At 43.3% G+C, this 15,604-nt stretch overlaps 1 protein-coding gene across 1 annotated transcript; it reads right to left on the reverse strand.

The window, feature by feature from the left end:
• Positions 1-12,887: 12,887 nt before the first annotated feature.
• LOC143998102 (E3 SUMO-protein ligase ZBED1-like) lies at positions 12,888-14,738 on the reverse strand. Its single transcript, XM_077493848.1, has one exon. The coding sequence runs from the start codon at positions 14,736-14,738 to the stop codon at positions 12,888-12,890; it is 1,851 nt and encodes a 616-aa protein (XP_077349974.1).
• Positions 14,739-15,604: the final 866 nt, after the last annotated feature.

Genomic DNA, 15,604 nt, shown 5'->3' on the forward strand with positions numbered 1-15,604 from the left:
TATTGCGCTGAATTAGATGTCTGAGGCGATACTTCATATGGGTTTTGCAATCACTGTTAATATCTTATTCCTTTACCCTTGGACTTAACAAGCATCCTGAACAAGAAGAGAAGCATCACACAGCGGGAGCCTCCCATTGCACGGAGCGGCCCGAGAACGAAGCGAGGAAGAAGAGACGCCGTGGAGGAGAATGCCGGATGAGAACACCGGAGCAAGAAGCAGAGGATCGGAGGAATAAGAGGATGGAGGAAGAAGAAGATGGAGGAAGAAACTAAAGGATGAAGTAAGAAAACCTGAAGAAGATGGAAAGAAGAAGACTTTAATAAAGGAATTGTCTAAAACTGTCTCTTGTAATTTTTAACACTTTTGTCACTTTTTTGGTGAAATGGTAGGGGTACCCCTTACCATTTCACACAGGGAGGAGTCCGGGATCTGGGGGTCCCCTTGTTAAAGAGGCTTCCAGATTCCGATAAGCCCCCCGCCCGCAGACCCCCACAACCACTGGCCAGGGTTGTGAGGATGAGGCCCTTGACCTCATCAACATGGGGACAAGGTGCTTTGGGGGGTACCCCCCCAGCTCAGCTCACAGAATCCCACCGGACTTCTTGGACTCTCAGCTACCCGCTGGATCCCTCAAACTTAACTCACAGCTACCTGCTGTACTCTTCAAGCTTGAAACCTGGACACATTATTCAGACCGGACTATGGCTTCCCATCAGGGTTGCTGGCTGCAGTTGTCTAAACCAGGAGTGTCTGTTAGACTCTCTTTCACACTGCCCAAAGCCAGCACTAACATTCCGCCCCTCCAGACAGGAGAGGAGGGAAGGCTTGACCTGCTCCTCTTCTTCCCGCCCCTATCCTATTTTGTCCGCCCACACTGCAATCCCTAGCACTGGGCCTCAGGAAAGGGAAGTGGGATGGAAAATTTGAAGTCTAGGTACATCTGGATGAGAGGTGCTGACTACCAAGAGGTGAGTGAGCTCACCATCCATCCCTGTCTGTGACTGAAGTCTCCACCCTTCTCTCTCCTGCCTCTGATTGTATACACTAAGGTAAATAAGGGTTCTAGGAGCACCCCTTACATCAGACTTCCCCTTTACATTAAAGTCCATAGAGCTCCCCCTTAAAGTGTAAGTGGGAATTCCGATATAAAGGGGGCTCTAGGAACACTGAATAAAGGGGAATACAGAAAAAAACTGATGTAAGTGGGGCTCTGGTTACCACAGACACCTTTACATAATAGTTTTCCTTTACATCAGAGGGCGCAGTTTTCCCCCTTACATTAGAGTCCTCTCTGTACAGAGTTCTCGGCATTACTCATTAAATCAGGGTTCACAGAGCATTCCTTATGTCTCCATTACATCAGAGTCTGCAGAGTTCCTCCTTACAGTGTAAGGGTTCAGATGTAAGAGGAAACTCTGAGGATTCAGACAAAAAGGGGAACTCTGTGGACTCTTGTAATTAACCTCATATGATTACAAATGTTATTTAATCGCAAAATATATATGTATAGTTTATACTATAAAAAAAATTATTGTGCGCTGCTAAAGTGTTTGGGTTTGACTTAAAGAAAAGGTGGCAACCTTAAGCTTCACCCAGCTTCACCCAGCTGGACTCACAGCTACCCTCTGGATCCCTCAGGCTTAACTCACAGCTACCCATTGTACTTATCTGCAATCTTTACTTACAGCTACCCGCCGTACTCCTTCAAGCTTTGCTCACAGCTACCCACTGGACTCTTGGATGAGTCTCTACTGAAGCTTTCCCATTTACTTCACTGTCCCTGGCTAGTGAAGTGTCTGCTCTGTACTCCTTCCTTTTTTTTTTTTGCTTAACAAATGAAAAAAGACAGAAAATTTAGAAAAAAGAAAAAAAAAATGTTTTTTTTTTAGTTTCTGTTATAAAATGTTATAAATAAGCAATTTTTCTCCTTCACTGATGTGCGCTGATGAGGCTGCACTGACAGGCACTGATGAGGCGGCACTGACAGGCAGCACTGATAGGCGGCACTAATGGGCACTAATAGGTGGTACTGATAGGCACAGATAGGCGGCACTGATAGGCAGCACTGATTGAGAGGCACTGATGGGCACTGACAGGCAACACTGATAGGCACTGATTGACATCACTGGTGAGCACTGGTGAGCATCACTGGGAGACACAGATGGGTAGCACTGGTGGACACTGATGGGCATTAACGATGGGGAAGATGTCTCCTGTGATGAAAGCCGCTTATCAGCTCTCTTCTCCTCATGTGCTGTCAGTGTGAGGAGAGGAAAGCTGATAACCGGCGTTTCCTATTTACCCTGTGATCAACTGTGATTGGACACAGCTGATCACAAGGTAAAGAGCCTAGGTCATAGGCTCTTTACTGAGATCGGTGATGCCGTGCTGTGTTCCCCCAGGGGTGCACCCAAGCGGCCCGTTCTGAAGGATGTCATATGACGTCCAACCAGAACAAAAAAAACAAACAATAAAGGGAAGGTGTTAATGTCACTGGTTGACTACAGTAATACAGGCATGTGTTGCCATCTGTTGGCATAGGGCCGTCTATTTCCTAATTATGAATAGGCCGCATGATCCTCTGTTCGGTTCATAGCAGAACTTTCGAACATCGTGAAGTGAACCCCATTTAAGTCTACAGGACTGAACGTGAAAAATCAAAAGTGCCCATTTTGAAGGATTATATGCATGTAATTGGGCATACAATGGTTTTGGGGGGTCCGGGTACTTCCCTGGGGGACATGTATCAATCAAAAAAGAGTTTGTAAAAGACGTTATTTTTAAATGAGCAGTTATTTATTGATGCGTAAAGTGAAAGCATAAAAATAAAAAATTATTTCAATATAGTGCCTGGGGGGCCCCCCTAGTCCACCTGTAAAGTGGCACATGTGTACTGTGAATAGAATCTGCTGCAGCAATAATTTCATTTATAAAGCCCAAAAAATTATATTTTCTCTGCAAGCTTTCTTTATTTTGTAAGAAATGGCTTGGGGAGCCAGTCTGTATGATGAGGGAAGAGGCCACGGTGTAGTAGACATGTGCATTCATTTTCGTCCGAATGCATTTTCGTCCGAATTTCAGGTATTTTCATTTTTGTTGTGAGAAACGATAACAAAAGCGCAGATTTCGAAAAACGAAAGATCTGACATAAATAAATGCTTTATTTTTGTTTTTGTTGTTAAAACAGTTCGATATAGAAAAGGAGATTCTACGTGACTCTGACAATAACAATCTGTGTCTATTGAACCTGTGGTCGAATGTGCCTAACCTTACCTCTATTAGTCCAAGATCATATAGAGAAAAGATTTGACAGAGAGAAAATATTCAACATAGAGAGAAAAGATTCGACAGAGAGAAAAGATGACACCTGACACTGTGAGACTTCAACATGAATGACGGAGATTCGACAAAGCAACGAAAAACACACACGTTTATAATAATATTCGACGGAACATCGAAACTGTACGACACTGCAATCGTACATTGCGGAATGTACATTCTGCAATTGTTCCGGAGTCAAATGCTCCACCTTTAGGCTATATAGAGTTTAGCAGCTCCGTCCAATCTTCTTTATACAATCGACAGACACCATAAGCCTTCAAAGACAGATTCAACCGTAATTCATGTGGATTTTCGGACTAATGCAATTTTTCAACAAAAAACTAAATAAATAAAAACAAATTTCGGGAGTAACTAAATAAATTAATTTTTCAGACGAAAACGAAATTCCGAAACAAAATATTTCACTCTGCACATGTCTACAGTGTAGTGCACTGGGAACAAGATTAAATATTTTTGGGATAAATTCTGGTGTCTCTACCACAGACTTTGGATAGAAGTAACAGGTTCCGAGATTGCAGTGCATTGCTGTATGATGCACCTGACCTGCATGCTTTGGCCAATCACAGCACGCTCTACTAAGAGAGCCATAATTGGCCAAAGGCAGGGTGCCTTTGGCCAATCATGGCTCAGCGGAACTAAGTCCACGCCATACACTATATAAGGCTATTTACATGGCAGTGGTGTGTAGTGTTGTTGGTGTTGACTAGGGATGGGCTGAATAGACCCCTATTCGGTTTGCAGCAGAACTTCTGAACACCGCGAATGTTTGGACCCAAATAATAAACCCCATTAATGTCAATGGGACCCAAATGTCAAAAATCAAAAGTGCCCATTTTGAAGGCTTATATGCAAGTAATTGGGCATACAATTGTTATAGGGTTCCGGGTCCTGCCCTAGGGGACATGTATCATTTAGAAAAAGTTTATGAAATGTCATTTTTAAATGAGCATTGATTTTTTGATTTTTAATGTGAAAGCCTAAAAGTGAAAAATTCATTCCAATATAGGGCCTGGGGGGTCCCCCTTAGTCTACCTGTAAAGTGACAGATTTGTACCATGTTTAGAATCTGCTGCAGCGATAATTGCATTTATAAAGCCAAAAAAATGTAATTTTTCCTGCAAGCTGCCTTTATTTTGCTCAGCAACAGCTGGGGAGCCAGTGTGTATGATGAGGGCACAATGTAGTGCACTGGGAACAAGATTAGAGATTTTTTGGATACATTCTGGTGTAATTTTGATGTATAGAAGTAACAGGTGCGTAAAAATTGGTCTCGTGGTGCCTTCCCACCGTAATCCTATAGAGGTACTCTTGATTAAAGCAAGAATTGGCCTTGCTGTAAAAAATTGCAAAGATATGCACCTGTCAAACAGGTGCAGTAAAATTACTTTGGGTGTCAGGGGTGCCTTCCCACCATAACCCTATAGAGATGCTCTTGATGAAGGCAAAAAAATTGCAATGATATGCATATGGTTGGTATTTTTGCCACGTTTTGCAGATAGCAACAGTGCAATCTGCTGCAGATGTGCTGAAAAAGGCCCAGACAGCTGAGCTTTGGGGAGTGCAGCTGCAGAATGTGATGGAATAGGGTGGCTACTTTTTATTCTTTCTTGATGTCAGCCTCCTTGGGGTTGTGCTGCCTCACCTTCAGTTTCCTCCTCTGCTCTATCTGGCAGACGCATCACTGACCTCATCACCATCACCATCATCATCATCATCATCCTCATCATCTCTATCTACTCCATCTTCTTTATTATTGGAGACAACTTGGCAATACGCTGCAGCTTGAGGAACATGAATGCCAATTTGTCTACCAGTGTTCCTCTCTCTCTCTAGGCTCATGTTCCTGTCATCCTCAACCTCAGAACCAAAATCTGAATCCAGTAATGGCTGGGCATCATCAAGGAACAAGTGGCTGATGCTGTGGTCAAATAACTCAGCTGACTCCTTCATGGCAGATGTTGGGGCTATGGCAGGAATGGATGCACTTTAATCAATGGAAAGTGGTGTTTGGTGTACTTTAATTTGAGTATTCACTACACAGACACAATCCACAGATACACTATAATTAACACTGCAATATACTGTGTCAAATGTGCAGTAACGAACAGAACTATATGGTGTTAAACTTGCAGTAACGCAATTAAATATATGGTGTTAAACTTGCAATAACGCAATGAAATATACAGCGTTAAACTTGCAGTAACACAATGAAATTTATGGCGTTAAACTTGCAATAACGCAATTAAATATATGGTGTTAAACTTGCAGTAACGCAATTAAATATATGGTGTTAAACTTGCAGTAATGCAATGAAGTATACAGCATTAAGCTTGCAGTAACACACAGAACTATATGGCATTAAACTTGCAGTAACACAATTAAATATATGGTGTTAAACTTGCAGTAACACAATGAAATATACAGCGTTAAACTTACAGTAGTGCACAGAACTATATGGCGTTAAACTTGCAATAACACAATGAAATATACGGCGTTAAACTTGCAGTAACGCAAGTAATTATATGGTGTTAAACTTGCAATAACGCAATGAAATATACAGCGTTAAACTTGCAGTAACGCAATGAAATATATGGCATTAAATTTGCAGTAACGCACAGAACTATAGGGCATTAAACTTGCAGTAACGCAATGAAATATATGGTGTTAAACTTGCAGTAACGCAGTGAAATATATGGTGTTAAACTTGCAGTAACGCAGTGAAATATACGGCGTTAAACTTGCAGTAATGCACAGAACAATATGGTGTTAAACTTACAGTAACGCACAGAACTATATGGTATTAACCCTTTCATGACTAAGCCTATTTTTGGAATTTGGTGTTTACAAGTTAAAATCCATATTTTTTGCTAGAAAATTACTTGGAACCCCCAAACATTATATATATATTTTTAGCAGAGACTCTAGAGAATAAAACGGCGATTGTTAAAATATTTTATGTCACACGATATTTGCGCAGTGGTGTTTTAAACGCAACTTTTTGGGAAAAGGGACACTTTCATGATAAAAAAACAAAAAAAAAACAGTAAAATTAGCCCAATTTTTTTTGCGTAATGTGAAAGATAATGTTACGCCGAGTAAATAGATACCAAACATGTCACACTTTATAATTGCGCGCACTTGTAGATCGACGACAAAGTACGGTACCTAAAAATCTCAATAGGCGACGCTTTAATTTTTTTTTACGGTTACCAGGTTAGCGTTACAGAGGAGGTCTAGTTCTAGAATTATTGCTCTCGCTCTGACGATCACGGCGATACCTCACATGTGTGATTTGAACACCGTTTACATACGCGGGCGCGACTTCCGTATGCGTTTTCTTTGCTTTGCGAGCTCGCGGGGACGGCGGGCGCTTTAAAAAAAATTTTTTTCTTTTTTTATTTATTTTATTTATTTTAAAATGACTAAATTGTTTTTAAAAAAATAAATAAAAAATTGATCACTTTTATTGCTGTCACAAGGAATGTAAACATCCCTTGTGACAGTAATAGGTGGTGACAGGTCCTCTTTATGGAGGGATCGGGGGTCTAAAAGACCCCTCCTTTACACTTCAATGTATTCAGATCGCCGAAAACGACGATTCTGAATACCGGATATTTTTTTAAAACCGGCGCCATTGGCAGCCGAGTAAACGGGAAGTGACGTCATGACGTCGCTTCCGTGTTTACGATGAGGAGACTGGAACGAAGCCGATTGCGGCTTCGTTCCAGTTCCTCCGCAGCAGCCGGAGGCGTCGGATTGCGAATCGGTGCTCCCGATCGAGCGGAAGCACCGGTAACAGCGGCGAGAGGCGGCGGGAGGGGGGGACGTCCCCTCCCGCTCCTCCGGCATAACAGCCGAGCGGCTTTTAGCCGCATCGGTTGTTATGCCTGGATAGCCAATCGCCTGCTGCAAAAAACGGTACCGGGATGATGCCTGCAGGTGCGGGCATCATCCCGGTATAACCCCCGGAAGCCGAGTACGCACATCTGCGTACGCTCGGCTGGAAAGGGTTAAACTTGCAGTAATGCAATGAAATATATGGTGTTAAACTTCCATTAACGCAATTAAATTTATGGCGTTAAACTTGCAGTAATGCAATGAAGTATATAGCGTTAAACTTGCAGTAGCGCACAGAACTATATGGCGTTAAACTTGCCTTAACGCTTTGAAATATACGGAATTAAACTTGCAGTAACGCAATTAATTATATGGTGTTAAACTTGCAGTAACGCAATGAAATATACAGCATTAAACTTGCAGTAACGCAATTAAATATATGGTGTTAAACTTGCAGTAACGCAATGAAATATACAGCGTTAAACTTGCAGCAATGCACTGAAATGTACAATGTTAAACTTGCAGTAATGCAACTGAAATACACTGCGTTACGAGTGCAGTAATGCCCAGAAATGTGCTGCATTAAATGGCACATAACGCACTGAAATACACAGCCTTTAACTTGCAGTAACACAACTGAAATATACTGTGTTAAGCGTGCACTAACACACAGAAATGTACTGTGTTAAATGGCATGTAACGCACTGAAATATAAGGTGTGAAACTTGCAGTAACGTAATTAAATATACTGTGTTAAACGGTCACACACTGACTGAACTATCCCTACATTCACACTATTGTAAAGATAAATGGTGGTTGCACTACACTCACACTGACTGAAATATCCCTACATTCACACTAATGTAAAGATAAATGGTCACACTACACTCACACTAAATTATCCCTAGATACACACTAAACTGATATTCTGCACTGACAATAGAATCAGAATAGCACACTATAGCACACTAACTGTCTAATAGCACTGAACAGAGCCCTGTTCTATCCCTCTACACGCCGCTACCACACTACAAATGGCCACTATTGAAAGAATACTTTTATAGTGTGGGGTGGGATTAAGAGCAATGAGCCATGATTGGATACAGTCATCATAACAGTGTCCAGTCATGGCTCTGACAGGGATCTGTGCCCTGAATGGACGAAGCTTTCATTGCTTCATCCAATCAGGCTTTCAATGTACTGTGCGTTAGCGCAGTGCATTGTGGTTGTTCGGCAGGCTGAACAAACAGGTGAACGACACAATAATTTGGTTGTTGGGCAAATGGGCGAACGGCCAAAGTTTAGCCTGAACTCATGCTTGGGCAGAACCGTTCACTCCAAACCCTAGTCTTAATAGAAGAACAAAGGTTGCAATCTGACCATGCTGGCATGAATCTGCTTCTGTGCTTTGGGTGGTCAGTTTTAAACAGGAAGCCCTTTAACCACTTGCCGACCGCCTAACGCCGATGTACGTCGGCAGAATGGCACGGGCAGGCATAAGCACGTACATGTACGTGATTTGCCTCCCGCGGGTCGGGGGCCCGATCGGGCCCCCGCCCGGTGCCTGCGGCGGTCGGTTTTCGTTCGGGAGCGATCCCGGACGAGGGGACGGCCATTCATTCATGGCCACCCCCTCGCGATCGCTCCCGACGAATAGAAATCCCCGGTGACATCACTTCCTCTCCTGTAATGTAAACACAGGAGAGGAAGTGATGTATTCTCTCCTCCGTGTCGGTATTTTTCGTTCCGACACGGAGGAGAGCGGATCAGTGAGTTGCACCAACACATCCCACACACAGTAGAACATGCCAGGCACACTCACACCCCCCCTTTACCCCCCGATCACCCCCCCAATTACCCCTGCCCCCCAGTCACAGTGACACCAATGTCATTTTTTTTTTTTTTTTTTTTTTTTTTGCATTGGTGTCATTTGTGACTGTAATAACTGTTAGGGCAGTTAGAGTTAGCCCCCTTTAGTTCTAATGTACCCCCCTAACCCCCCCAATAAAGGTTTAACCCCGTGATCACCCCCCGTCGCCAGTGTCACTAAGGCTGGGTTCACATTGCAGCGGTTTATGAGAACGAATGTGATTCGCACCGCACTGCAGTGCAAATCACATCCGATCTCTGTGCGATTCGAGTTCAGCCATTCGCCGCACCCGCCGCACCCGCCACACCCGCCGCACCCGCCGCAAATTCGCACGGGACCCTTTTTTTGGCCCGCAGCAGAATCGGATCGCATGGGTGTTCACACCATGCGATCCGAGTTTGCAGATCGCACTGCGATATGCGAACTGATCTGGGGGTGTCAGTAACATTTCACTGACACTCCCAGCAGTTCGCATAGGGCAGTGTGAACTGCCGCCGGGAGGCATGCGATGCGGGAACCCGCCGCGGATTCGCGGCGTTTCCGCATCGCTCCAGTGTGAACCCAGCCTAATAAGCGATCATTTTTCTGATCGCCGTATTAGTGTCCCAGGTGACGCTAGTTAGGCAGGTAGGTATTTAGGTTCGCCGCAGCTTTTTATAGCGCCAGGGACCCCCATATACTACCGCATAAAGCCCCCTGATTGCCCCCTAGTTAACCCTTTCACCAGTGATCACCATATAACTGTTACAGGTGACGCTGGTTGGTTAGTTATTTTTTTATAGTTTCAGGGCACCCGCCATTTATTACCTAATAAAGGTTTAACCCCCTGATCACCCGGCGGGTGTCATTTGTGACTAATAACTGTTAGGGCAGTTAGGGTTAGCCCCCTTTAGTTCTAAGGTACCCCCCTAACCCCCCCAATAAAGGTTTAACCCCGTGATCACCCCCCGTCGCCAGTGTCACTAAGGCTGGGTTCAGATTGCAGCGGTTTGAGAACGGATGTGATTCGCACTGCAGTGCAAATCACATCCGATCTCTGTGCGATTCGAGTTCAGCCATTCGCCGCACCCGCCACACCCGCCGCACCCGCCGCAAATTCGCACGGGACCCTTTTTTTGGCCCGCAGCAGAATCGGATCGCATGGGTGTTCACACCATGCGATCCGAGTTTGCAGATCGCACTGCGATATGCGAACTGATCTGGGGGTGTCAGTAACATTTCACTGACACTCCCAGCAGTTCGCATAGGGCAGTGTGAACTGCCGCCGGGAGGCATGCGATGCGGGAACCCGCCGCGCATTCGTGGCGTTCCCGCATCGCTCCAGTGTGAACCCAGCCTAATAAGCGATCGTTTTTCTGATCGCTGTATTAGTGTCACAGGTGACGCTAGTTAGGCAAGTAGGTATTTAGGTTCGCCGCAGCTTTTTATAGCGCCAGGGACCCCCATATACTACCGCATAAAGCCCCCTGATTGCCCCCTAGTTAACCCTTTCACCAGTGATCACCATATAACTGTTACAGGTGACGCTGGTTGGTTAGTTATTTTTTTATAGTTTCAGGGCACCCGCCATTTATTACCTAGTCTCACTAGTGTACCCCTAAATTTAGGGGTGTCTACTTTCCAAAATGGGGTCATTTGGGGGGGGTTTGTGCCATCTTGGCATTTTATGGCCTTCAAAACTGTAACGCCCTTAGAAAGCCTGAAGGCGGTGCTTGGTTTTCGGGGCCCCGTACGCGGCTAGGCTCCCAAAAAGTCCCACATATGTGGTATCCCCGTACTCAGGAGAAGCAGCAGAATTTATTTTGGGGTGTCATTTCACATATGCCCATGGCATGCGTGAGCAATATATCATTTAGTGACAACTTTGTGAAAAAAAAAAAAAAAAAAAAAAGTTTGTAATTTTCCCGCAACTTGTGGCAAAATATAAAATATTCCATGGACTCAACATGCCTCTCAGCAAATAGCTTGGGGTGTCTACTTTCTAAAATGGGGTCATTTGTGGGGGTTTTGTGCCATCTTGGCATTTTATGGCCTTCAAAACTGTAATAGGTAGTGAGGAGTGAAGTCAAATATTTACGCCCTTAGAAAGCCTGAAGGCGGTGCTTGGTTTTCGGGGCCCCGTACGCGGCTAGGCTCCCAAAAAGTCCCACATATGTGGTATCCCCGTACTCAGGAGAAGCAGCAGAATTTATTTTGGGGTGTCATTTCACATATGCCCATGGCATGTGTGAGCAATATATCATTTAGTGACAACTTTGTGAAAAAAAAAAAAAAAAAAAAAAAGTTTGTAATTTTCCCGCAACTTGTGGCAAAATATAAAATATTCCATGAACTCAACATGCCTCTCAGCAAATAGCTTGGGGTGTCTACTTTCTAAAATGGGGTCATTTGTGGGGGTTTTGTGCCATCTTGGCATTTTATGGCCTTCAAAACTGTAATAGGTAGTGAGAAGTGAACTCAAAAATTTACGCCCTTAGAAAGCCTGAAGGCGGTGCTTGGTTTTCGGGGCCCCGTACGCGGCTAGGCTCCCAAAAAGTCCCACATATGTGGTATCCCCGTACTCAGGAGAAGCAGCAGAATTTATTTTGGGGTGTCATTTCACATACGCCCATAGCATGTGTGAGCAATATATCATTTAGTGACAACTTTGTGTAAAAAAAAAAAAAAAATTTTTTTTTTGTCATTATTCAATCGCTTGAGGCAAAAAAATAAAATATTCAATGGGCTCAACATGCCTCTTATCAATTTCCTTAGGGGGTCTACTTTCCAAAATGGGGTCATTTGGGGGGGTTTTGTACTGCCCTGCCATTTTAGCACCTCAAGAAATGAGATAGGCAGTCGTAAACTAAAAGCTGCGTAAATTCCAGAAAACGTACCTTAGTTTGTAGATGTGACAACTTTTGCGCAAACCAATAAATATACAATTATTGACTTTTTTTTTACCAAAGACATGTGGCTGAATACATTTTGGCCTAAATGTATGACTAAAATTGAGTTTATTGGATTTTTCTAATAACAAAAAGTAGAAAATATCATTTTTTTTCAAAATTTGCGGTCTTTTTACGTTTATATCGCAAAAAATAAAAATCGCAGAGGCAATCAAATACCATCAAAAGAAAGCTCTATTTGTGGGAAGAAAAGGACGCAAATTTTGTTTGGGTACAACATTGCATGACCGCGCAATTACCAGTTAAAGCAGCGCAGTGCCAAAGTGTAAAAAGACCTCTGGTCATTTACCAGCAAAATGGTCCGGTCTGAAAGTGGTTAATCAATAGGATTGGCAAGATAACCAAGTATTTGCAGTGCTTTTGAAAAGAATGATTACAATCAGGAACAATGCAATAAAGTCCCGGGTCTATGTTTTTAATTTACGTACACTTAAAATCTGGATTTCTTCCAGTTATATAATGAGCAGGGTACATCTTCTTCACTGGCAGTTGGTGGTCCTCAGTGTTGGATACAACCATACTAATGGTAGCACCATTTAATGTAAACTTCTGCAATACCGAACCCGTGTGCATAGCTCCCAACTGTCCCTGATTTGGAGGGACTGTCCTTGATTTGGAATTAAGTCCCTCTGTCCCTCTTTCCTCCTCACGTGTCCTTCATTTTGGTCTGATCTATATAGTTGTTTATAAAATGCACTATTTATTAGGGCTGTTACTGATTAAAATTTTTGTGTTCGATTAATCTATTTTTTTTTTAATCGATTAATCGATTAATTTCGATTAATTATAAACGCACATACAGTTTTTTCAATTTTTTTTTTATTAAACTTAAAGAACAATGTAGAAAGTTAGTTTAACTTATAAAACGTATCTAGTATATCTAGGCATCACTTTAGCCAGTCACGAAGACATACCAGGGTGTTTACATTTTCTGGAAGCAGACAGGATCGCATTTTATTTACGATATACCCTGAAGAACTGAACAGTCTTTCACACGGAACAGATGTTGCCGGTACACAAAGAATTGTCTGCACAAAACTGCTTAGGACAGGAAAACGATGGTTATTAAGTTTCCACCACATGAGCGGATCCTCCGTTTCTGGAATGGGAGCTTCTACTTGGTACCGCGTCAGCTCGGCCTGTACACTGTGTACTGCATCTGATTCGTCAGCTGAGGATTGTGATTCAGAGTCGCTCAGCAACAGAGTAAGTTTTTGTTTCTTCGGCACAGGTACTTTTGTCTCATCATTGCTTTTTCCTTCTAAGTCTGTTGGACGTCCTGCTGGCTGTGTTCTATCGTGGAAGGCCCTGCATGCATTCGACAATGCTGTCCACACTGCTTCGCGTTTCTCTCTTCTTAAACAGGTGAGTTTCTTGTAACGTGGATCTAAAGCCACAGCCATTTGCAATATTGTCAAAGCATCAATGCCTTCAATTCTGTTTGTGAAGTCGTTCAATGTTGCAGTTTTGAATCGTCCAATATAACCTGGATCGTCATCATTAACTATTAACAGTCTACGCAAAAAGGCCTGTAATGGAAGAACGGCAGAACATGTCGCATATTGTTCCCCCCCAACATATTCCGTAGCATCTGCAAGTGAACCTAAGACTGATGTATATTTGGCCATTTTGTCCCAATCTGACTCTGTCAGTTTTGGTCCACTGTAGTTTTTTGGATGATCAATGTGATACTGCATTATGGCATCTTTGACTTCCAGCAATCTGGCTAACATCATGTAGGTACTGTTCCAACGAGTTGCCACATCCTGTTGCAATTTGTGGAACATGACATCTTTCGGCGAAGAGACACTGGAATGGCTGCTCTTCAGTTCAGATGTGTTGGCCGAGCTGTGCTTGAAATGTCCAACTAAGTGTCGACATTTTGCCACAAGAGGTGATGAGTCAGCTGCCTTCAAACCTGCTAATATGCTAAGTTGAAGACAATGTGCGATACATGGTATGTGACTGTAATCCGTTTGTCCGATAGCAGCAACCATGTTTCGTGCATTGTCCGTTATGATACAGCATATTTTATCGGTGATGTTCCATGTTGCAGCAAACTCTTTATAGAAACTGGCAACGTTTTCAGCAGTGCGTTCATCCACAAGTAAGCAACCTAAAGCTACTGATCTCAGTTTCCAGTCGGAATCAATCCAGTGTCCTGTTATACCACAGTATGATTCATTGTTGTTTGAGGTCCAAAAGTCAGTAGCGAGAGCAATACTGTGAATACTTTCTATAGCTTTCTTATGCTGTGTTAGTTTCTCGTTGTACATCTGACCAATTACAGCGTCGATGGTACGGCGAGTGGGTAACTTATAAGTCTGGTTTTGAAGAGCTATACGTAGTACTGTTTGTAGTCCATCATCTTCCACAATTGCTGTTGGACGTCCTGAACTGGCAATCCACTGAGCAATAGCAATTTTCAAGTCCGCAGAAACTTTGTCACTTATAGGCTTGTTTGACTGAGACGACAAGAAATTAGATATTGATTGTACTGAAGAACTCTTCTGCCGGTCACTGTTGACAACGTGTTGATACTTAAGTGGATGTTTGTGCTGTAGGTGGTACGTCAGCGATGTATTTGAACCACGAAAAGCAAACTGTTTATTGCAGTGAATGCAGTAAACTTTGTTGCCATCGTCTACTTTGCCATCAGCAGTTAGTCTAAAAATGAAATGCTTGCTCAACTTTCCGCTTATATGCTTAACTGCAACGTTGCTTTCATTGCTCGCCATTGTTGTTTACTGTCTAAACATCTATGTAAATTAAAATTTTATATAGAACGCCAAGGATCTCTTTCCGTCACATTGTTAACAGTGGAGGTTTTCAAGTTCTCACAGAACGTTTCCCTTTTTGCCCCCTTCCCTTGATGGAGCCTGATGCATCCTCCTGCTCCACAGATAGGTATCGCAATCCAGTGGGTGCAGTTTGCACGCATTCAGCAGGGTAAGTCTCACTGTCCAGGCTATAAAAGCAGAAAGAAATATGCAATCAGTGCAAAAATTAATAAACCCCCCCCCCCCCGTATGCAAGCTGAACACTAAGGAATTTCAATTTCCACAAAAAATATACACTGTCCAGGCTGTCCGGTGATGTCACGGACATTAAGGGTGCAACAGATCAAAAAACTCACAGTTTGGATCATTCCTCAGATCAGAGTCACGGATTGGATAATTTTTCGGAACACCACCATATATAGTCCCCACTGTAATATCCACATCTCCCCCCATACTGCAATACCCACATCTCCCGCCATACTGTAATATCCACATCTCCCCCCATACTGCAATACCCACATCTCCCGCCATACTGTAATATCCACATCTCCCGCCATACTGTAATATCCACATCTCCCGCCATACTGTAATATCCACATCTCCCGCCATACTGTACTGTCCACATCTCCCCCCATACTGTAATATCCACATCTCCCGCCATACTGTAATATCCACATCTCCCGCCATACTGTAATATCCACATCTCCCGCCATACTGTACTGTCCACATCTCCCCCCATACTGTAATGTCCACATCTCCGCCATACTGTACTGCCCACATCTCTGCCATACTGTACTGCCCACATCTCTGCCATACTGTACTGC

Source organism: Lithobates pipiens, unplaced genomic scaffold, assembly GCF_037356315.1.
Source record: "Lithobates pipiens isolate NorthernLeopardFrog02 unplaced genomic scaffold, aLitPip1_a1.2 Scaffold_19, whole genome shotgun sequence".
Classification (NCBI taxonomy): domain Eukaryota; kingdom Metazoa; phylum Chordata; class Amphibia; order Anura; family Ranidae; genus Lithobates; species Lithobates pipiens.